At 26.3% G+C, this 25,162-nt stretch overlaps 1 protein-coding gene across 1 annotated transcript in view; it reads left to right on the top strand.

Moving 5' to 3' along the window:
• The window catches only part of LOC111634031 (mitochondrial import inner membrane translocase subunit TIM50-like), a 27,547-nt gene extending 2,524 nt beyond the window's left edge, over positions 1 to 25,023 (top strand). Inside the window, exons 3-11 of the mRNA XM_023378710.1 lie at positions 514 to 520; positions 4,225 to 4,246; positions 4,317 to 4,375; positions 7,740 to 7,859; positions 10,724 to 10,831; positions 13,498 to 13,596; positions 13,682 to 13,838; positions 24,621 to 24,724; positions 24,797 to 25,023. Coding sequence (XP_023234478.1) covers positions 514 to 520; positions 4,225 to 4,246; positions 4,317 to 4,375; positions 7,740 to 7,859; positions 10,724 to 10,831; positions 13,498 to 13,596; positions 13,682 to 13,838; positions 24,621 to 24,724; positions 24,797 to 24,883 — 763 coding nt within the window. The 3' untranslated portion in view covers positions 24,884 to 25,023. The remainder of the gene's footprint in view (positions 1 to 513; positions 521 to 4,224; positions 4,247 to 4,316; positions 4,376 to 7,739; positions 7,860 to 10,723; positions 10,832 to 13,497; positions 13,597 to 13,681; positions 13,839 to 24,620; positions 24,725 to 24,796) is intronic.
• Positions 25,024 to 25,162: the final 139 nt, after the last annotated feature.

The following is a 25,162-nucleotide window of genomic DNA, read 5'->3' as shown; positions in this document are numbered from 1 at the left end:
ATTCCGTTTTATATGAATTCCATGTTGTACGAGTCACTTAGATTTTACAAATACGTGTGCTGGGCTATGAACGGCTCACGTATTTGTAAAATCTAAGTGACTCGTACAACATGGAATTCATATAAAACAGAATAATCAACAGTGTTATAGGGGGGGTCGACTGGTATATGTATTAATGAGAAGAGGAGTATGAGTAAGTAGAGGCGAGGTTTTAAAATAGAAAGTGTTGCGTGTAATGAAGCTGGGAGACAAATTCAAAACGAAAACTTTTTAGAAGAGATTATTTTTTTATTTTTTAAAAGCTACATTGACTGATCTAATGTGATAATTAATCTTCTCTTATCTTCTCTTTAGTATAATTTTTATTAAAATAGCTTATTATACAATATAGATTGAATTATAAGGTATTTTAAAATTCATCTTTAAAATATTAAAGTAGAATATTTAATAGTAATTTTATTTTTTTAAAGTTAATTTCGGAATTTTTCCTTTTAATCTATAGGAAAAGTAAACAAATAGAGTTTCCAGTAAATCGAAAACAGCAATTAAAGATATTCCCAACCAAATTCCCACGTAACCTCCAATGTATCCAAATACTTCAATTACCTATAATAATAATATAAAAAAGATAATCTCAAATGATATATTCAAAAATTAAATATTTTAAATCGAAATAAATATAAACTTACTTGAAATTGTGGCTTATATTTATATATTAAAATTTCGGGACTTTTTAGAAAAAAACTCAGAAGTGAATGCTTAATTCTAATGAATAAAAAAAATCAATATGTAATTAATAATAAATAAATTAAATTTTATTTTAAAATTAAATCAAATTTGCCTGTTTCCATGTTTCCTAACTGATTCGGGATTCTTTAAAACGTCGGTACACTAAAAATAAATATAAAATATTCAATACAAATTATGTTTTTTTTTTAACTTTTTTAAATTGTTTATATTATAAAATCTAGACTTACATTGTTGCATTCTATGGGCGATTCATCCACGCTATATCGAAAAATGTAATATCTGAAATTCATTTAATACGTTTAAGTTACATATAATGAGTTTAAGTACATCTCTACTGTCTGAAATCATTTTAAAAAATATCTGACCTGCAGTTTATACGGCACTTTTGGTAGCAATCTTCATTATTTAAGTTTCTAACACATTGTAGAGAATCTGTGATGAAAAATAAACTTAATTATAAAAGGTAATAACGAGTAAAGTCGGACTCTATTTGAGATATCCAAGTCCCCTTTATCTCCTCACCCCCTCGATCTTTAACCACCAAAATTTAGTAGTATCAATCACCCTAATAAACAAATCTTCCTGCAAAATTTCAGAAATTTTCGACAAAAAGCACAGGAATTATTAAGCTTCAAATAGAGTTAACAAGANATTTTTAATTCTTTTATTATTTAAATATTTGTTTAATCTTACTTTATCATCAATGTGATAGTAAATGTCAAAATATAGAATATGTTTTGGGTTTGGTTTGTTGGAATACAGCAAAGCAACAAATGGGCAATCTGCCAAAGTAGAGATATCTCTCAGGAGGGTAAACTGACCCCTATTTAGGTGTTACAAATGTGAAGAAAAGCTGGAAGAACTTCACATAGTTGGCCCATTTGTAAGGTGCAAACCTATGACCAATTATCAATACTCAGTGGTTTTATTCACTTTCCATTTGTAGACTTACTAATTTTTGGGAAAACATTAAGACCATTGTTCATAGACGAGTTTTTTGAAGCACTAAATGATGAATCAAATCATTAAGACCAGTGTTCTCCATCCAATCTTTTTGGATTAGCAACAAACTTTGAATGTAACAAGATTCCTGCAATGCAGCATGATTTTAAAAACTGTTTAAAATCTAAAATAAATTACTGTTGATTTAAAGAAAATTTTAAGAATGGAGAAGTTAAATTATATTTCTTGAATTCTAAACTTGCTGTTATGAATATCTGAGAAGATTGAAATGAAAAATTGATGTAATCTAATTTGTTTTCTGCATTCTTATTGTTGAATGTCTTTTATAAATATATTTTTAATATGTTTATCTATCAGTTGAAATGTTTTATTTATATTATAAAATATAGTATTCAAAACCTTAAAAAATTTTCAGAAAAGTAGGTATAATAAAAATACTTTAATAATTGCATTGAAAATTAATTTTAATTATATATATATACATTATTATATTTTATCTTTCACATGATTTTAATATNATTAAGCTTCAAATAGAGTTAACAAGATCATTCCTCCCCCTCATATACAAGTAAGAGAATAATTTTTAAATAATAGAAAAAATATAAATAAGCATCTTACCGAAATCATCACAGAATTTTCCTTCGAATCGAAATGGATATTCTTCACCAACACAGCCACACTTTTTTATCCAATTTATTTTACTACATTCAATTAAGCAGCGCTAAATATTTTAAATTAAAAACTATCGGTCTAATGATTAATAATTTTTAGTTTAATTTGGTTTAATTTTATATTTATACAGAAATAAATATACTCACATCTCGACTATATAGTATGTGTCTTGTTTTACCGTGACTTCGATCATACATTTTACAATTTGTTCTATAAGGAGCGGGCAACAGATTGTGTTCAATCTGAAATAATATTATTTGTAAATACTATATTTTATCAAATAATATTATATAATTTATTTTTCACTTACAATTCTCAATTGAATTCCGTATTTCCTACCGGGTCTAATAAGCACACCATTGATAAAAGGATTAATTAATTGAGTCCTCGAGTGAACTGATAATCTGGCACCGATAGGAATGGTTGGGTAGAATGTTTCTTCGGGATTAAATGTAACATTCATCTCCACAAATATATTGGATTCTGTTACTGAACAAAATGTCATTATTATTATTTTATAAAGTACACTAAAAGGGGTAGAGATTTCCAACAATTCCGATTCTTGAAGGAGAATTGCATTATCCACCACTTACTCCACAATGCAGTTCTAGCTTGGGTATGTACTGTGCAGTATTTGATAAATTATAAAATAAATTTTTATTAAAAACAATAATAAAGATATGTTAAGTTTAATATTAATTAGCTGAAAATTATTAATAGCCTTTCCACATTTTTCCAGCTCTATAATATTTACTCTTGTATAACAAATTATACTCTATGTATATGTTTGCTTAGAATATAATTTAATATACAAGAATAAATGTAGTATGGCTGGAAAAGTGTGCAAAGCCGCTTGTGAATCAATAAAGATATGATTTTGGATATCATATTTTTAAACAGAAAGAAATGTTTTGTTGAATGACATTAACATGTGTAATAAGAATATTAGTCACAATGCTCTACATCTGTGATCTGAATTTATTTTAATGTAGCTATGTGAATAACTTTAAATTGAGATGATCTTTACAGTTAGTTTTTATTATATTATTTCTTATTTATCTTAATACAGTAGAGTCTCACGAAGTTGACTCTCATAACTTGACATTCTATGAAACTCGTTATGTTGTTTCAAAAATTATACATAGATTGGTTGATTGAATGTATCAATATTAAGAATAAAAATAGAAACTTTAAAAAATATGTTGTGATGTGTTTATATAATCATTACTCCAAATAATAATGGCTAGAATTTGTATATGAAAATCCAGAGAATGTTTTGTGTAAAGAATTGTATTTGAAGACTAAGACTTCTAATTTCACCTTACTAAACTTATTAGGAATGTGGAAAAAAAATTAAATAATAAGTTGAAAAAAACAGCTGCTGTCTTTCTAAATTTAAACTTGGTACTTGTAGATTTTTTCAAATTAAAAATTTGATTGAAAATTATATTGAATTAATTTAATAATTTAGATTAGATTTTACATTAAAATTAAGTTAAAAAGAAAGAAATTTTATATTTTTTATGTTTTTGTTATTTATATGAAGTCAGGTTTTTTCCTTTTTTGTAGCTGAATAATTGAAATGAAAAAGTATTTATTTATTTTGGATATTTTACTCATATTGTTAATGCATTATTTTTTATTCATATTGACTAAGAAGTATGTGTAAATTTACATATGAAGTATTTTTGTGTAATGTAATAATGCATAACAATCTGTTACTTTATTCAAAAAGCTATTCACTTGGAAGAAAATATTTTATTATTTAATAGTTTGTTAAAGAATTTTAAAATATTTAATATTAATATAAACATTTTTATAATCAATTTTTTCCTACAGATAACAGATGAATTCTCCGAAAGTAAGTTAAATTTTTCAGCAACGTATTAAAATTTGTTATTAAATAAATATTTATTCTGATTATTTTTTAGTGCCAATCTGGAAAGCTTACATTTTACGTTCTTACAAAGAATTACTTTATTATGATAAGGTATAGTTATGAAATTTTCTGTATATTTTACACACAAATCATATTCATATTATAATAAACTTTGTTTGTTTAATTATGAAATGATGATGAATTTACTTAAATTTACAAAATTAATTATTATACTATGTTTTGTTTTTTTTAAATTAAATTAATAATTAAAAATGAAACAGGTATTTGCTGTTTTTGTATTTTACTTAGTTGGATAAAACATTAAATACAGTAGACACTCCTGGTTATTCCTTGCATAGAGCAGTGCCAGTTTACTGAGTGTGTTTAAGCCTCAAGTCTGCTTAAAGTCAGTGAATGACTTCACCTGTAACTTTTGGTATTGTTTCATTTTTCTAGCAGATGGGCAAATAATACAGCTTGTTGGAATGCAATACTGTACACAAATACAACTCAATTAAACAAGAAAACAAAATGTGTGACATGGCTAGTATTTTCATAAAAATAAAAGTGCATTGATGATCACACTGGTAGTTAGCCAGATTATTGAGGGCAAGAGTCTACTGTATTTCATTTAACAAAATATATTATTTTTATGTTCAAATATATACTGTATGCATTTTTAATAATTTGTTTTTCTGTGTAGATTTTCTGATCTCTTATCATTTAACTTTATTATTATTTTAACATTAGTTTAACATAAATGTTTAAATTTTGAAGATGTAATAAGGTAACTACTCTGAAAATCTTAGATATATTTAATTTTTTATTGCATAAATAGTATAGTGTAAAGTTAAATAACTTATTCTTTTATTAGTTTATTGTAACATTCATTCTTTGCTTTAATGATTCCCAACAGCAAAGTACATTTACTTGATTTATCTAACCAGAAGTTAAAATAATATAACAATAGTATAGGATTGATTTACTTTGGCATTTATTTTTATTAATTCAATGAATATACATTTTAATTCACAATATAACATCAATGTTCAAGAGTGATCAAGAACAAATTTGCATTTTAGGTTTTGATATTTTAAAATATGACACTAGAAAGAAGAAGGTGGAATTCTTGTATAAATTTTTCTGATAATAGTTGATATCTAGATACTAGATTCCAATCCAAATGATCTTGCAATTCATGCAAAATATCAACATATAAGCATTGTTATTTGAAAGTGTACAAGGTAAGCCATTTTAGTCAGTTCACTAAAATAACTATAAAAATATGCATCTACAAAAAAGTTTTTAAACCTAAAATGTTAGACTTTAGGGGGACCACAAGATGGGGCTATCAGTTTCATCATAGATGACACTACAATCAGTGAAAATGGGGTCAACTTAAATGGTAACCTCACTTCTTATTACATATTATGATTCTACATCAAAACAAAAAATCTTTTATCTAAAACATTTTTTAACAGATGCACTTATCAGAAGTTATGATCATTTGAAGTTTTATGCAGCTACCACCAGTACATGCCTGAATCTATGGATATCTGTGAAGTTAATTGATAAAAAGGAGAAAATTGCTTAAAAAAATCATATCTTAGTGAAATAATTTTTTTTTTAAATGAACACATACAAAACTAGTGTCACAATGTGATAAAGAGAAGACATTGGTTTTGATTCCAACTAAATAATAATAGTTTCAGAATGTTTTGTTTTAGTGTTTTTCTCCCTTTTTCAGTAAACTTCACAGATATCAATAGATTTACATGTGCATGGTGTGGCAACCACATTACTTAAAAACTCCAAATACTTGTAACTTCTGATAAGTGCAGTGCATCTTTTGAAAAAATGTTTTGCATAAAACTTTGTTAATTTTTGATATAGAATCAGAATATGCACTTAAAAAAAGGTAGGTTCTCACTTAAGAAAATGAAGTTGATCCCATTTTCACTGATTGTAGCACCATCTATGATGAAACTAATTGCCCCATCTTGTGGTTCTCCCTTGTTATTGTCTCTTCTAACATTTTTGGTTTAATGACATTTTGTAGGATGCGTATTTTTCAAGTTGGAATAACTCAAAAGATATGCATTGATTGGATTGATTAAAATGGACTACCCTGAACATTTCCAATCTGAGAAAGTTACATACATATAGTATTTTTTTATTATAATTTATATTATGCATCTATTATACATATGAACGAAATTATGTTATTATTTCAAATTATGTTTATTTGAATAATGTAAAAGCGTTTAAATAATAATGTTTCATAAAAGTTTGCGGTTATTTTAATCTTCTAAATTTATTTATACGTTGTTATTATAGTTGAAATAATTAAAGCATTAAAGTTTGACAATAAATATTTAATAATCTCTGCTTTTAAATCAGCAGACTGCTTTCATTTTAGAAATAAACTTAAGAAGGTTTTTTTGAAATTCTGAAATTAAGGAACATAACTGCTTAAAATTGTGATGTCATTACACATTACATTTAATTTAGAGTGAATAAAAATTGACCAGGTTCCTAAATTACTAATTAGAATATGAAATATTTATGCAGGAAATTTTTAACTAATTTTTTTTCAACCAAATTTCAAATTAAATGTAAATAAATGTTTATGAAGTACAATATGGGTCTTGTGTTATGGATGAGTTGCATGTCAGCAGATACCACATGAAATGAAGTTTTGTGTAAATTTTTACTCCATCCCATGTAATGTCAAATGACTGTCTAAACCAATGGAATCTAAAGTGCCCCCTGTGGGTGATGAGTAAATCTAGGAGGGCAAAAAGAAGCACATGGCAACAAGGGACACTGGAGACAGGGTACTGAATGGTAATCGTAGATGAGGATTAGGGTCTCTCTCACTTTTCTTTGTTAAAACAGATAAGAAGAAATTTTGCATTTAATGGTTCTAGATGTACAGTAAGCATGAGGTTTATAGAAAAGAATATTTCCAAGCCTTTGTTTCTCACAAGGAAAAATGAGTTAAGGGGCATTAGGTTATGGTTGGGAGGCATTGGGTACAAGTTTATGGAACCAAGGGTTAGTGGATCAAAAAAGTTTGGGAATCACTGGTCTACACATTTATGCAGTCATTTACAATTAACAAAAAAAATGTGTTTAAAATATATTTTACCTATGTTGTTTTTTACTATAATGAACAATTTATTATTGTAATGTTTTTGAATATGCCGAGCAAAATTTTATTATAATGTGTCAAATTCACTACTTGAAAAAAGTACCTGGAACTAGAGTATTTGTCACAGTGAGTAACATTCAGTAGCTATCTGTGTTGAAATGTCATAAACTAGAGAAGCACACTTTATTGGCATAAGGAGGTTAATTTGTAAAAATTCATTTGTTATGATAATAAATTACATAATATAAATTTTGTAATAAAAATTAATTCATACGATTATTATAAAAAAATTGTTTACAATAATTCTAATTTAATTGATAGATGATTAAAGATCCATCTCGTGAGAAACTACTGCCAGATCCATTAACAGAACCATACTATCAGCCTCCTTATACTTTGGTATTAGAAATGACTGGTGTTCTTGTTCATCCAGATTGGACAGTAAGAATCTTTAATATTACTTTGAAATTTATAATAGTTAATGAGTTAATTCTGGATGCAAATAATCTTTGCATTCAGAGTTTATTCATTAACAATTTATTTATAGTTTTGTAAATTAGATTAATAATTTATTCTACATTGATTAATATGATAATCAAATATTTTTCTATCCTTTTGTAAAAAAACCTAAAGTTTTCTTTATTTCAAAATGTCACAAGTATTTATTTAATTAAAACAAAAATCGTATGATAATCTAGCAATTGCGACAGATATGTGTTTGAAGTTAATTTATATTTTTCTAATTTATTATAGGTAATGTGGATAGGGTGTCATTCTCATTTTTCATCAAAAGTGTCTAATTCTATTAAAAATCAGGCTTACCTATAATGACAAAATTATGGCTTCTAGTATAGCCTGTATTGCATTGATAAATTCACCAATCAGTCAATTAAAAAATGGAAGAAAATATTTTATCATTGCTGTTTAGTTTTGTATTTGTTATTAAAAATTCAAAGCACTAACTTGTGACCAATTCATTCCAATCCATTTTGTTTACTTTTTTTTTTTTAAATAAACTTATGAAGACAAAGAAGACACCAATAATCAGCAAAAAGTGAGAAATTTTAATAAAACAAACATTTCTTCCATGTTAAACAGGAATCTTCAGGTTGAATACAAAATAGAATAGATATTTTAAAAATATCCTATTTTGTATTTGACCTGAAGATGTCCATTTCATGTGGAATGAAACATTGTTTTCATTAAACTTTTTCATTTTTTTTTTCTGGATATTGGTATTCTCATGGGTTTATTTATACATAAAGCCAATATAATTATAGTGATTTATTTTTTATTTTATTTTATATATTGGTATAAATTATATAATAATGTAACAATATATGTATTGATATAATGAATTATCTTATATATATATTTAATTAAAAAACTAAAATGTATTATATACTAATATCCAAAAGAATTTGTACAACAAAAATTATATATCAAATATTTTAATTAAATTTTGTTGATTTTTTTTGTTTTAGTTAAATTTTATTAAATTATATATTAAATATTTTAAAATTGATGTTACAGCTTGACAACAGAAGTGGCTATTGGGTTCAAACTTTAGTTCAGATGTTTAAGATTTACCTCATATGTTGCTAATGTAATAAGAGCTGTGCTAATCAACCAATATTTTAAGCCATAAAAGACTTGACAAAACTAGTTTAGATCTTATGTAAGAACAATGAATTTTAATATTCTTATCATTCATTGGATTACAATCAGAGATGTAATCAAAACAATTAATGAAATTTCATTTAAAAGAACAAAAAACATTTATTGAAAAACAAACATTTTAAACCTTTATAAAGGTTATCATCAGGTTCTACTGGTAGAATGCAAATTTGAACAACAAGACAACTAATAAAGGAATTTGATGAAAAACTTGCCATGTGTCTTTGGAATAAAACACAATACTAGTGTTTACTACACCAGAACAAGACAAATTTTAAAAATGTTTCTTATGTAAGAAGTTTGCATGCTCAGGAGTATAGTAATGTATTATAAATTAAAATAAATATACAAAAAAATTAAATAACTACATATAACAAAATGTGAGGTCCTGGAGACCCCCTCTTTCCTTTGGGAAAGTTTACTTGATAAATCTTAACAACTAACTGTTGATGTGTGTGACCACCATCACAAGAATCAAACAACAAAAAGGAAAATAAACCTTTTCCAAGTCGTCACCATCTTATGACAAAATATTATGACGGCCCACTGGGGCACAGCTGTGACAGAGAATCACCTGACGAAATTCTCAAACCCACTGGAAAAAGTCGGGGATAAAAGGGGCAGACATTGGAGTCTCAGGGCACACCTTGAAGAGCATGGACCCAAGCTCTGTTCTTTGATACTAATATTACATTCTATTATTTTAATGACTANTTTTAAGCCATAAAAGACTTGACAAAACTAGTTTAGATCTTATGTAAGAACAATGAATTTTAATATTCTTATCATTCATTGGATTACAATCAGAGATGTAATCAAAACAATTAATGAAATTTCATTTAAAAGAACAAAAAACATTTATTGAAAAACAAACATTTTAAACCTTTATAAAGGTTATCATCAGGTTCTACTGGTAGAATGCAAATTTGAACAACAAGACAACTAATAAAGGAATTTGATGAAAAACTTGCCATGTGTCTTTGGAATAAAACACAATACTAGTGTTTACTACACCAGAACAAGACAAATTTTAAAAATGTTTCTTATGTAAGAAGTTTGCATGCTCAGGAGTATAGTAATGTATTATAAATTAAAATAAATATACAAAAAAATTAAATAACTACATATAACAAAATGTGAGGTCCTGGAGACCCCCTCTTTCCTTTGGGAAAGTTTACTTGATAAATCTTAACAACTAACTGTTGATGTGTGTGACCACCATCACAAGAATCAAACAACAAAAAGGAAAATAAACCTTTTCCAAGTCGTCACCATCTTATGACAAAATATTATGACGGCCCACTGGGGCACAGCTGTGACAGAGAATCACCTGACGAAATTCTCAAACCCACTGGAAAAAGTCGGGGATAAAAGGGGCAGACATTGGAGTCTCAGGGCACACCTTGAAGAGCATGGACCCAAGCTCTGTTCTTTGATACTAATATTACATTCTATTATTTTAATGACTATTTTAGAATATTTAATAAATGTTTTTTTTAAATAAATTAAATAATGTATAAGTGTTAATTTAACAATATTTTGTGAATAAATATTATAGTATTTAAATTGTTAATTTTTAGAAATGTAACGATATAAATCTGAAATTAATGTATCGTATTTTATTTTAGTACCAAACTGGATGGAGGTTTAAAAAACGACCAGGAGTTGATTTCTTTCTTCAGCAAATAGGACCACCTCTCTATGAAGTTGTTGTGTACACTTCTGAACAAGGCTTTGTATGTTTTTTAAGTAGAATTTAATATATATATATATATATATTATTTTATTAAAACTAAAATTTATATTTTTCATTTAAATTTTACATTTTCTTTAAGTTAATATAATCATAATCTTAGTTAATTTAGTGAAAGGAATATAGAACCATACACGCTAAGTGAAACAACATTTAGGGATCCTGTGATGTGTAGAATTGATATTTATAATTATGAAAACATTTTTTTTTGCATTATATTACTAAAACAAAGGAACAGTGTAGTATGATGATAATGATATATAGATTATCTATATAGATTTAATCAAATAGGAAATGTAATACATCAAAATCTTACAAACTCAAATTATTATACATTTAAGTACTATTATACAGATAGTACTTAAATGTATAATAATGATAGAATTAATATGCACAAAATATATTATGACCAAACTATAATTACAGGTTAAACATCATCACATAGACATATATTCATTCCAAATACAGTAGAGCATCGATTATCCAAATATCAATCAACTGAAACATCAATTAACCGAAAGCTATCCAGTTGGCAAATTTAAATTTCCTCTAGTGCTGTGGTGCTGCAATCTTTGGCTATGTCTTGGGCTACTCCAATATTATTTTTGTTGGTTTGCATGTTTTAGCTGGCAGCACAGGTGCGAACATGAGAGGGTACTTAAGAACGTGTCAGGATTTGAACAAATTTCAACATGGGATAGGTTAATATATTTTTCGTACATAATCAGTTATCCGAAAAATCAATTTTCCGATTTCCCAATTGATTCGGATAATCAATGCTCTACTGTACTTCAAATTTTTCAGTAAATGCTTTAGCCTCATATTTTTTCTAATACACAATCATCAAAGGTTACTGTCATGTACAAGTAATCTATAAAATAAAAAATATTGCTTAAATATTAACAAAAAAAATATATATATTGGTTAGTGAATTAATGTATTAACTCAATTCATACAGTTATGTTACACTAAAAATTGCGATATACGTTTTTACTAATTAAAACAACTTCTTACACAGTTAGTTATTCATTAAATTGTTGTTGTTACTGGACTCCTAAGGTTCTAGAGTGTGATTTAGTTGTTAAATTATTTTCATTATTAATTGTTTATGACTTTGTATATTTAAATATAACATAAAGTTTTTTTAAATTTAAAATTTGGAAAATATTTTCTTATCTTATGAGGATAAAATTTTAGAATATGATAATTTGAATTTAACGATAAGACATTTGGTCTTGAAAAATGTTAATCCCAATTAATTCTTGACTTTTTTAACTTGTTATATTATTATCAACTAACTTATATTATATATTAGCATTATTTTTCATTTTGAATATTTTAATTCACTTTTTAAAATATAGAAAATTAATAGTTATTAGTTATTATCTTGAAAACAAAAGAAAAAGAAATTCAAATCTCTTTAAAAGTTTTCAATATTTTTGTTTAGAATAAATTTTGCTACATGATAAAATTGAAGACACAGTCTGTTGAAAAAGGAATCAACATTTATTTAGTTTCAATGTTCCAGAATAGTTTTTGAAGACTTACCTTTCATTGTATGCTACTTGACCATCAGAATTAAAAGTTCCCTTTAAAAACAATGAAAAAATATCCAATTGAAAACAAAAGTTTTAAAATTAGAACTTGTAATGCCACAGATGTCTTCTTACATTTCTATCTTTACCACTTGGGGACTGTAGAGCTTTCTAGCCACTAGAAACAAGCACTGGTAAATGTAGATTTTCAGCTGCTCCATTTTGTTTTTAATTAGATATTTTTTCATTGTTTTAAAGAAAAGTTTTAATTTGACAACAAAATATCTTACAATGAAAAGTCAGTTGTCAAAAACTGTATTCTGAAACTGAATAAATGGCAATTTTTTTTTCAACAGACTATGTTTTTCAACTTTAAACTTAATTACCATCTAACAATATTTTATAAATTTTGCTACTTTTTAAACTTTTCTTTAACTTGTGAATATACACCATGTTGCAGAAAATTTTATACACCTTAAAGCTGGTGTGAATATTAATAAAATATAAATTTTTGTATTAGTAACTTGTAAAGTCATATCCAACATTGATGAATTTTCATTATTGCCAGACTGAGATTGCCAATTTCTGATTTGTAACGTTTGTGATTAAACTGATCTCTAGTGATGTCTTCTTGTACTGTGATGATGTAATAATTTTTTTATTTTCTCACTATCCATGAGCAGAACTTGATTACTACTGCTTGCTGGCTTTATTGTGTTTCAAATATTTGCAAGAGTATAAAGTACTTTTATTTTTCTATTTTTTTATTTTTAATTGAATAATTAATAATAATAAAAGTTTTAATTGTAATGCACATAACTTTTCATAAAATAATTAAACTTGAAATTAAATAAATAAAATTTTTTAAAATTTGTTTCTTAATATTTAGTTGGTTTAGGTTTTCATTTATTTTAAAGGATTTATCTGTTAATCATGAGTTAGTTTATATGATGATGCTAGAAACTTGAGGCAAAAATTAATTCGTATGACAGATTAAGTAATTAATGAATATAAATATAAATAATTAAATATATAATTCTGTTGTTTGAGAATAAATGATAAAAAAACTGCATTATATTTTAAAAGATTTATATTATGTTTAATTGTGTTTTAGACAGCCTTTCCAATTTTGGATACTCTAGATCCAAATGGGTATATCACCTACAGGTTATTTCGGGATGCAACTCGTTATCTTAATGGACATCACGTTAAGGTTTTTATTTTTAAGATGTCGTATATATTTTAAACATTTTATTAAAGACATTTCTAACTAATTTATAATTTTAATTATTTTAAAGGATTTATCTTGTCTTAATCGTGATTTATCTAAAGTGATCTTTATTGATTGGAATCAAAAGTCATTTCAACTTCAACCTGGCAATGCATTAAAAATTAAAAAATGGTCTGGTGAAGATGATGATCGTAATTTAGTTGATCTTGCAATGTTTTTAAGGAGTAAGTATTTTTAGTTTTCTTTTCATTGTACATGATTTTTCAGATAGTGATAAGGATTTTTATTTAATAATTCATATTTATTACATAAATTAAATTTTTAAAAATTCTGTACTAAAATTTGTTTAATATATTATTAAGATTTACTTTCTTATTTGAATTTTATATAAAAAAAGATATTAAAAGAATTTAATTATTCAAATATATATATTAGATACATTTTCCAAATAGTTTTAACATGTTACATGGTTTTATAGAAAATAACTCTTCTAAACTGATATTAGATTAAGTCAAGTTTAATATTTGAATTGAAAGGAAATATTTATATTTGATAACAACAAGCACTTCTTAGGGTTTATATGGAGTAATGATTATAATAATTAAATAAACATTATTCAAATTTGAAAAAGTTTTACGTTTTTCACACAAAGAAATAATTCAGAATATTATAATTACAAAAATTATAAACATAGTAAATACAGTTGAACCTGTCTAGCTCAAACATGTTTATCTCAAAAACCTCTTTATCTCTAAATTTAATTTTTTTCCCTGCATTTTCAGCCTAAACTCAATATATTTTCCTTATTTATGTGAATTAATTTTCTCTGAAAATCTCTATATATCAAAATTGTGGACTGAAGTGTGAATTACAAATTCAAAGCTAAGCGACTACATTTAATAGCATAAATTATAGTTGAGAAACATTTTTTGTTATACAGTACATAGTTGCAATTAACACTGCTTTTCTCTGATTGGTTGATTGGCTTTGAGTTCGGCTTGCGTCTTATTGGTTGGGCATCAGAAACTATTGTCAAACTATTTCTGTTAAGGTATCTCAAAAATGGCTTATTTGTACCTAATACAGTTATATACCGTACTTGCTGCTGTATGAATAAAATACTATACCTCCAATCAAACTTATTACTGTTTACTGTGTAGGAACTTCTATATCTCAAAACCTATCTATTTCCAATTTTTTTTTCTCATTCCTGTGAGATTTAAGATAGACATGTTCAACTGTATAATATCAAAACAGGTTTACTTCCTTAATTCTGTACAATGGAGAGACTAATAGGAAATTAGTTTATTCTTCTCTGATGAACAAATTAATTAGAATAATTAAAGAAGTTAATTTGGAAGAGGTAGGAAAATAAACTCAATTAACATTTATTTGCCTGCATTATTTCATACATACTTTGTAAGAAAATATAAAAAATACATATGAAGGAAATTCAGAAAAAAAATTCTAATGGTACATACAGTCTATAAAAATGGGTTGAACTGAATTTTGGCAGCCATCGTTGTTCCAAAATGTAAGAAAAAATATGAGCAATATTAATTAACAGTATTCCTGCATAACCATGCTAGAAAATGGATGTAGATTTATGATCCCACCAAATGCAAGATAAGATCATAGTATTTTGCTTATTGAAGTTTTGAGTCATGAAGTAACACTGATAGGAATTGTAAGATATTGAAAAAATTTAATTAGTTATTCAAAACAAACAAACAAAATTTACAGAATTCTGATATTGGGTTATTTTATGACAATAGATTACTATAAATTTATGCTTTAAAAGTTTAGTACTAAACAATTTCAGTTCCATCATCAGCCTATATCTATACCCTTGAACCTTATGTTGTGCCTTCTGATGTTAATTTTGCAGTTGAATGCATTTTTAATAGGACAATGATAGAGATATGACTAGCTATGAAAGATTAGTTAAGAATCTGGTAGCAGACTTTATAACAAAGGTGTCAGAAGATGAAGCAAGTAAACGTATATCTTACGATGTACGGAAATACACAGTTATATGTAACACGACTACATGCACAAAGAGAGGGGAGACACGTGCTACACAGGGACGTAGCAAACTAGAACAAAGAAGATGACCTTTGACCAAAGTATGTGACACTAGCCAACTAGCGCCGTCTAGTACAAAACATGTCTTCTTAACCTAGCACACAGGGATTACATATTTGCTTTCTTTCAAAAGGAATGAAAAAAGCTTAGGAAACTAATCTGGAATGATAGGAAAACCTTGGTCTTAGTGATGATTATGTTAAAAAGTAGATAAAATGTATTTGAAACTTTTGATAATTAAGGAATTTCCAAAATGTTTTTTCTGTCTTTTGTGGACAATTGAAATTATTTTCTATATAGTCATTATACATTTGAAGCCCTCTGGGACATATAATGCTAACCTTCAGAATCACGTTTGTGAGATAACTGAGTTTGAATGTTCGAAAAAATCCTAAAATCATATGAATAGTTGTGTGTTAATATTTTTACTCTCCAAACATTGCTTGTAGATGTGGCTGTCATGTCATTGTTTTGGGAATTTTCATGTTTGGAGTTTTTTCAAACATTAAAATTCAATTACCTCAGAAATGTGATTCTGAGGGGCAGCACTGTGTGTCCCTGAAGGCTTCATATAATCAAAAAGAAACCTGAATTTTAAAGTAAATATCTCTGGCCTTTTCTGATTTTATTTGTGCTATTAACATTAAAAGTTGGCTGAAAGATAAGCAGAATTACATTTATTTTGTACAAATATTAGTAATAGAAAGTAAGTTTTGCATAAATTAAAAAATATGAGAAATTCTGAAAGATTGATCTGCAGCAAGACTTTAAGCTGAATTTCCGACAAGATAGCTGATATGAACAATTGTCAACTATATTAGTATCTAGAAGCCCAACTACTGTGTGTCCCAAAAATATAGATAATCTATATGTTTTTAATTTTTTTTTAAATACTAAGTATTTCTTAACAATGCAAGTGGTTATTATTGTTTGTTTATAGCACAGTACAACGTTATATAATTGTTTTTACAAAATTTTATATTTACATAAAGTGTTAAACATAAAAAATTTATTTTGTGATGTCCCAAAAATATAGATAAGTTTAAACGTTGAGCTCATAACATAACTAAAGTTCATAACATAAATTGATGAAAGTTGTTTTGATATGAAATAGAACTGTCATTATATTAATGACTTCAAAAATGCAATTAGACATTGATTTAATTAAGTTTTGTAAGATTTCTGGATCCATTTGAAATCAGTACTCAATGATTTTTTGTTTAAGTTCCAAAACTTTCATAAAATACTGTTGTTTTGCACATGTGAAAATCTAATGATCAGGGTCCAATCTAGAACTAATCAGGTTACACTTATGTGTGGGTATGATATTTGGGGATGTCTTTTATTTGGGTCAGTTAGACGGGCAGGACGTGACCGGTGTCCAGTCTGAACCGTTAAAACCAATTTTTTGTTAGATATTAAACAGCAATTTTTAGGATTAGAGGTCTTTACATGCTAAGATCCTAACATTAGCATAAATTTTTCAAGCAAGAATGACCCCACAACTTCTCAATTGGATTTAAGTCTGCACTTCATGCTGGCCACTTAGTTGTTGAGTGTGAACAATGAATACTGGCATTGTCCTGTTAGAAAATCCAATCAGGTCCTCCAATTTCTTCCTCAATAGGTTATTAAATTATTTTTTAGGATTTCTTGATAACTTTTTGATGTCTGTGTACTAGTTAAAATCACTAAATTTGATAAATCATTAATCCAAAGCAGTACCACACCACAACAGAACCATCACCCTTTTGCCTGCTGAAAAACTGCACTCTTCTTTCCTAATATCATGCCAATAATTAGACTATCCAAATTAAATTTTTGTAAGGCTTGTAGACTATGTGTGATTGTCAGGACAATTGTGGGGTCGAGACAATGTGTGTGGGCATGAAATTAGCACTGAGCACTTTTTCCATCTTTACCCGTTTAATAAAATAATTAAAGGTTTTCTTACAAATATCTCTACATCTCCTTCGACACAAGTTTATTAGGATTAGAGTCTAGTAAAGTCACAAATATTCTGAAGAGTGTCTTCCTCAGTTCATCAATCACAGTCGGCTCCAGGGCACACTGTATAGCTTTGGAAAGAATAGTCTTTGTTGCAGGATGAAGCCTGAAGAGTGTCAACAACTCCAGGAGATCAAATGTCTCTTGGAAATAGATGAAAGGTCAAACAACAGATTTTTATGACAAAGAACGTCGTGTCCTTGAAATGCATTTTTATCAGTTTTTCTCCTCAATTCTATGCTTTGATTGGTCCTCCTTCATCACATGGTGACAATTTGAAACCTTTTGGGGTGCAGAAGAGGTCAGTTTTGTGACTAAACCTGATTCCTATTTATCTAAAATTTCCTTGACTTTGATATTCTCCTTGCTGTTTAAATCCTTTGTTTTCCATTTTGTTGGAAAGAAAATTTATTATTTAAGCTAGACTTTGTCTTGCTTTGTTTAATTCTGAAAGGTGAAAGCTTAATTACTCACCTGATTTTCATCATTTGAAACAAAAAATTTCGATTTCCCTCTGGGACCTCATGTTTCTTTTCATCTCTGAAAAGGATTGAGAGCCATTGGTCATTCCACAACATGTGACCTATAGCTCACTGCATTCATGCCAATTTGTGTCATTATATTAGTGATGGTTTTTTTGTCAAGACATCAAATTCCATATGTGGAGCTACTGAAATTCTTTGATGGACAGTGCTTTTTGATACTTTTAATTCACTTTCGCACAAAATTTGATGAACTGATTTATCCTGTTGTGATGCAAGATGCACAATTCAATTATCATCCTTTGAGATATAGGCCTTCCTGATTGATATTTAGAAATTATTGCAATGATTTTTCCAAAATTTTATAAATTTCAGGAGTAGATCTGTTCATTAAAACAAAAATTTCTTTTACATTACAGCCTTCTGCTTTTAATTTTCATATTCATGCAATATCTTCCATACTAAACTCTCTTCTATGTGGAATTTTGGAAAGTTTTGATTCAATATTTAAATTACTACTTGACAACAAAAAGTATTGTGATGTTATTTATTTTTATTTTTGTAATTTTAAGTTTCTTATGCTTCAAATTTTGTAATTTTGTTTTATTAACTCCACTTTTGGGACAGCAAAAAACTATACTTTTCTTGTTAAATTATTAATATGGTGATCTTTAATTTTGAAATTATTAAAAATCAGTGTAAAGTAATTTGCATATATAAATGAAATCATTTACATTTCTCTTCCTAACAGTTCTGAAAAGCAGTAAAGTGTTGATTATATATACTTTCGGGACACACTGTATCTGAGGTAACCGAACTGATACTATCTCAGATATCTAAAAATGTGGATAAAACAAATGACCAGAATCAGTTTGGATTAAAAATTATTAGAGAGTTAAAAGCGAGATATCATATAAGTCTTTTAAGCAATTTTTTATATGTTAGTGATTTAATTATAAGAACAATATTTTTACATTATTTATTATACTGCCAATATATGTATAATGGGTTTTCAATCATTATTGTAGTTTCATTTTAATAGGAAGCCATTTCACATTGAAGTTAAAATAATAAAAAGTAATAGAAACAAGTAATTCTGTAATAAATGTTATTCTTTTAAACTTTTTCGAAAAGTCCTTGAGAGATAGTGAAGAAAAATAATGAATTCACTTACAGGTGTATCTCAGATAATGTAGAACCTTTATTAACCAGGGTTCTACTATTGATATATTTAGAATTATTTCTTATGTATGAGATACATTAAATATTTCTCTGTAAACGTATAACTCCAATAAAGCAGATATTCTGCTGTTTGAGTTGTTTCTCATTATAGCAAATACACTAAATATTCTTTCAGGCCATGTTACGTTTAAAATAAATTTTAGAATATTTGAATGACTTTAATATAACAACAGTTTTATATGTAAAGAAGTCTAAGGTATCCTGAAATATTCTTTTCTAATTCATGCACATGTTTTTTTAAGAGAAAGAATAAATAGAAAAATAATAAAATTCTTTGTTTCTTTAAAAGTAGAGATTAAAACTTTTGCTTATCTGTTTAGATTATTTATTAATTTAAAATTCTTTAAAGACAAAAATGTTATAAAGTTTTAGGTATTCAAGAAAATGTACCATTGTAGAATATATTTTTTACATGCTGAGTTGTACTTTTAACAATAAGTAAATTTAATTAATTAAAATTTGAGATATGAATCTGCATCTCTTACCTACCAAGAGAATTATTATTATATTGTTCAAAAATTTTATGCTCTCCAGATGTACAATAATTTTTATCTGTTTTCTTTATCAGAGGATTGTGAAATATACTACTTTTTTTTATTTTCTTTTTGAAACCGTGTCCTGTTTTATATTTGTGGCGTAATAAACACTAGTAATGTGTTTTATTCTAAAGACACATGGCAAATTTTCCATCAAACTCCTTTATTAGTTTATACGGTACATTTTTTACTCGTTTCGGGCTTTGCCCCTCTTCAGTCAACTTTTGTTACACTTTGTATAATTTAAAAACGTAAAATCTGCTTTAATCTTTGTATAACTAGTATATATTATAAATAAAGCTTTTATTATTATTTAAGCTTATTAATATTATTTAAGCTTTTAATTTATTTAAAAAGAGCTATAGCATTTTGAAAACACAAGACTTGTGTTTTCAAAATGCTATAGCTCTTTTTCACATTAGTTCGTTATTGTCTGCATCTCAGAAATACACCAACTGTACAGTGTCACATATATAACAGGAAATTTAAAGCCTATCAAATCAGATTGTTGAGCTATGTTTAAGGAATGCTGCCAAAATTTGTTAACACCCAACAATGGAAATCTGACCTTAAGGACAGCCTCAAGAAAGTTGGTTGGACAAAACAGATCTAAAACTATTAAGAATATTTAACTGGAGAATCATTGTTGTGACAGAAAGAACTGGCAAAAGATTGTCACTGCAGCATATAACCTCAAAGTATGTGACAGTGTTAGCAAGATGATGATGATAGGATTCTTTTTCTTGTATTTCATCAAGAAATTGTGTAAATCAATGATTTACAAAAATTATTTATTTTGATTAGGATAAAACATTTATCAAAATGAAATGTAAATAATGTGAAATTAAACAATTGTAACAATTAGTTTTTTGTTTAATTATTGTAAATTTAGAGTACTGTAATATGTTGTGTTGATATTCTTAATACAAAAGTTTTTAATATACAACAGTTGAGTTTTACAATGTAATTTTGTTTTTATATATTATTTGTTTACATTTTTCTTAAACTAATGCAAAGTATACTCTTCCTGATCGGATCCTTAATAATCTGTTCTCTCAATTATCCAGCATACCCCCATTTTGATATGTTTGTCTCTAATTCATGTTTCTTTAAATACATACAGTAAACTTGTAACATTAAATTTCATAAAGAATTAAACTTACAATTGCTGTATGTAATTTCACAGTAATAAAAACAGTACAGCTCCGAAAAGAATCAGTACTGAAAGGCATTCATTCATTGCCTTTAAGCAGGCATTAGGCATACACATACAGTAATTTGGCATTTCTTTTTACAAGGAACAGTTGGATTAGCAAGAGTCTAATGTATTTAAAATTCTAGTTTATAATAATAATTTTATATAATGATTAATTATCTAACAGAATTTTTTGGAAATAATTTATAATTTAATATTGTAGCAATCTTAGTAATTTATTCATAATTTTAATAATATGTTAAAGATGATAAACACATCTAAAATGTACTTATTTTTTATTGATACTTGTCACTTTTGTGATTTTAAATTTTTTATTTTTATATTTAATACATAATAATGAAACAATGTAAATTTAATTGTTTTTATTTTAAAAAAATTAGGAATTTAAAAGCATTTGTNAGCTGTTTATTTGTTGATTTTCTTTTTGAAACCGTGTCCTGTTTTATATTTGTGGCGTAATAAACACTAGTAATGTGTTTTATTCTAAAGACACATGGCAAATTTTCCATCAAACTCCTTTATTAGTTTATACGGTACATTTTTTACTCGTTTCGGGCTTTGCCCCTCTTCAGTCAACTTTTGTTACACTTTGTATAATTTAAAAACGTAAAATCTGCTTTAATCTTTGTATAACTAGTATATATTATAAATAAAGCTTTTATTATTATTTAAGCTTATTAATATTATTTAAGCTTTTAATTTATTTAAAAAGAGCTATAGCATTTTGAAAACACAAGACTTGTGTTTTCAAAATGCTATAGCTCTTTTTCACATTAGTTCGTTATTGTCTGCATCTCAGAAATACACCAACTGTACAGTGTCACATATATAACAGGAAATTTAAAGCCTATCAAATCAGATTGTTGAGCTATGTTTAAGGAATGCTGCCAAAATTTGTTAACACCCAACAATGGAAATCTGACCTTAAGGACAGCCTCAAGAAAGTTGGTTGGACAAAACAGATCTAAAACTATTAAGAATATTTAACTGGAGAATCATTGTTGTGACAGAAAGAACTGGCAAAAGATTGTCACTGCAGCATATAACCTCAAAGTATGTGACAGTGTTAGCAAGATGATGATGATAGGATTCTTTTTCTTGTATTTCATCAAGAAATTGTGTAAATCAATGATTTACAAAAATTATTTATTTTGATTAGGATAAAACATTTATCAAAATGAAATGTAAATAATGTGAAATTAAACAATTGTAACAATTAGTTTTTTGTTTAATTATTGTAAATTTAGAGTACTGTAATATGTTGTGTTGATATTCTTAATACAAAAGTTTTTAATATACAACAGTTGAGTTTTACAATGTAATTTTGTTTTTATATATTATTTGTTTACATTTTTCTTAAACTAATGCAAAGTATACTCTTCCTGATCGGATCCTTAATAATCTGTTCTCTCAATTATCCAGCATACCCCCATTTTGATATGTTTGTCTCTAATTCATGTTTCTTTAAATACATACAGTAAACTTGTAACATTAAATTTCATAAAGAATTAAACTTACAATTGCTGTATGTAATTTCACAGTAATAAAAACAGTACAGCTCCGAAAAGAATCAGTACTGAAAGGCATTCATTCATTGCCTTTAAGCAGGCATTAGGCATACACATACAGTAATTTGGCATTTCTTTTTACAAGGAACAGTTGGATTAGCAAGAGTCTAATGTATTTAAAATTCTAGTTTATAATAATAATTTTATATAATGATTAATTATCTAACAGAATTTTTTGGAAATAATTTATAATTTAATATTGTAGCAATCTTAGTAATTTATTCATAATTTTAATAATATGTTAAAGATGATAAACACATCTAAAATGTACTTATTTTTTATTGATACTTGTCACTTTTGTGATTTTAAATTTTTTATTTTTATATTTAATACATAATAATGAAACAATGTAAATTTAATTGTTTTTATTTTAAAAAAATTAGGAATTTAAAAGCATTTGTTAATTTTATTTAGTTTTTGAATAAAACACCAATTTATAATTAAATCAATGTGCTATATTAATTTTTATATTCTTTAAAGAACACAAAAATTAATATAGAAGACATTTGTTCGTAATGAACTAAAACTTTATTCAGTTTCTGAGAATTAAGCAAAATAATAGTCTATTTAGCACTAGAAAAATTGAATTTTTATGATTAAGCAAGCAGTGAAAGTATAAAAACGAGTTTGGTTACTTAATTAGTAAATATATTATTTTAATTGTGATTTTAAATATATATAGTATAAGCATTTATTTACATTAAACACTTAGAAGGAAAAGGGAAAAAAAACCACTATAACAAATGTTTAATAAATTATCATATATCATTTCAGTATAAGATTATAAATTGGTTCCACTTAAAAAAATAACAGAAGAATTCAAGCAATTGACTTGTGTAATAATGCCCTAAAATTTTAAAAAAAAGTATCGTTTCATGCATTAGTCACACCCATTTAAAGATGTTTAATGATTCTGCAACTGCTAATATTCACATGGTTCTATTTATTTTATTCTTTAACCTATTATCTTTTTCTGTAATAGTTATAAAAAAGACTATCAAAACTATGAAGTGTATACATAAATTTTTTTTTATTTAGGAAAGTATTCGCATTAATTATAGGAAAATAATTATAGATGATGTTAATAATACATAAAGTAATTATAAAAATCATTGCGAATGTAGACGTTGCATTCATTGATTGCAGTAAAAAGAATTAATATTTAATTTTATTTCATAATATTTAATTAAAATGAGGTATAATAAATTGATAATCTTCAAAAAAGGGCGTGGTTAAATCAACAAAAGAAAAGACATTTAAAATTTTTTTTGGAGCAACAATTTAATATTTCATTTATGCAATTTGTTTGAAAAATTTTATGAATATTCCTGATACGAACTCAATGAGTTTCAAAACAGCAGTGTTGAAACTTAAGTAACATTTTCCGAAAGTGAGATTGAATAATAGTAACAATACAGTATGCAATTAGTTTATAATATAGGTAATGATGGCATGAATGGAACTTTGGCACACGAGTGGAATGAGTGGACCAATTTCCATGAATGCCATAATTGCTAATTATAAACAAATTGTCATATGATATTTTATGGTTAAATTGCTAAACAGCCAGCAGTATTTTGATAATATGTAAAAAAAATTTCAATTTGTCTTCTTTTACTGTAACAACTCTCTTAGAAAAATGTTTTCAGAAAGTTTATTAAAATAGTTAATAAGAAATTTTTAATATTTTCATACTTCATTAATTTACACTATTAATTACGTCAAGTGTATTATTAAACATATGGTATAACTATAATTGTTTTGATTGATTAACATACTATACTATACTCTGTATATTTAATTTGAATTTAGTTAAAATATATATACATATATATTTTAGTAAATTTAATATATATAATTATATCAATAGCTATTGCTACAAGTGGTGTTGAAGATGTTAGAACAGTGTTAGATTTCTATAGGCAATTTGACGATCCATTAGAAGCCTTTAAAGAAAACCAAAGAAAGTTACAGGTGAGTCGGAATCGGGTTTGTAACCATTCTGAATATTTTAACATACAATATAAATGTTTTTTATTCAATTAGGAACAAGAACGACAAATAAAGCAATTGCAAGAAGAGAAAAAGTCGTCATTGACCGGAGCATGGACAGGACGTTTCTTTAGGAGATAAGTTTTTAAATGTAAAATATGCAGTACGTTCAGTATTGTTCAGACACAACTAATACGAGTTTAGATGATATATTGTATATGTTTCTTTGAAAATGGAAGAATTTTATGTTTTCTTTTTGTAATAAAACAAGTTCAAAATTATTTGTTTAGTTTTTGTTTGATATAATTCAAAATTCAAATACAAGAATGTTTTAAAATTTAATAATAATTTCACTTATCAACAATTATATAAAATTATAACTTTCTTAATATTTACTCAAACTTACTTGAACATAATTAA

This window comes from Centruroides sculpturatus, unplaced genomic scaffold, assembly GCF_000671375.1.
Source record: "Centruroides sculpturatus isolate CEXI.00-Female unplaced genomic scaffold, Cexi_2.0 scaffold54, whole genome shotgun sequence".
Classification (NCBI taxonomy): domain Eukaryota; kingdom Metazoa; phylum Arthropoda; class Arachnida; order Scorpiones; family Buthidae; genus Centruroides; species Centruroides sculpturatus.
This window is presented reverse-complemented; position numbering and strand designations above follow the sequence as displayed.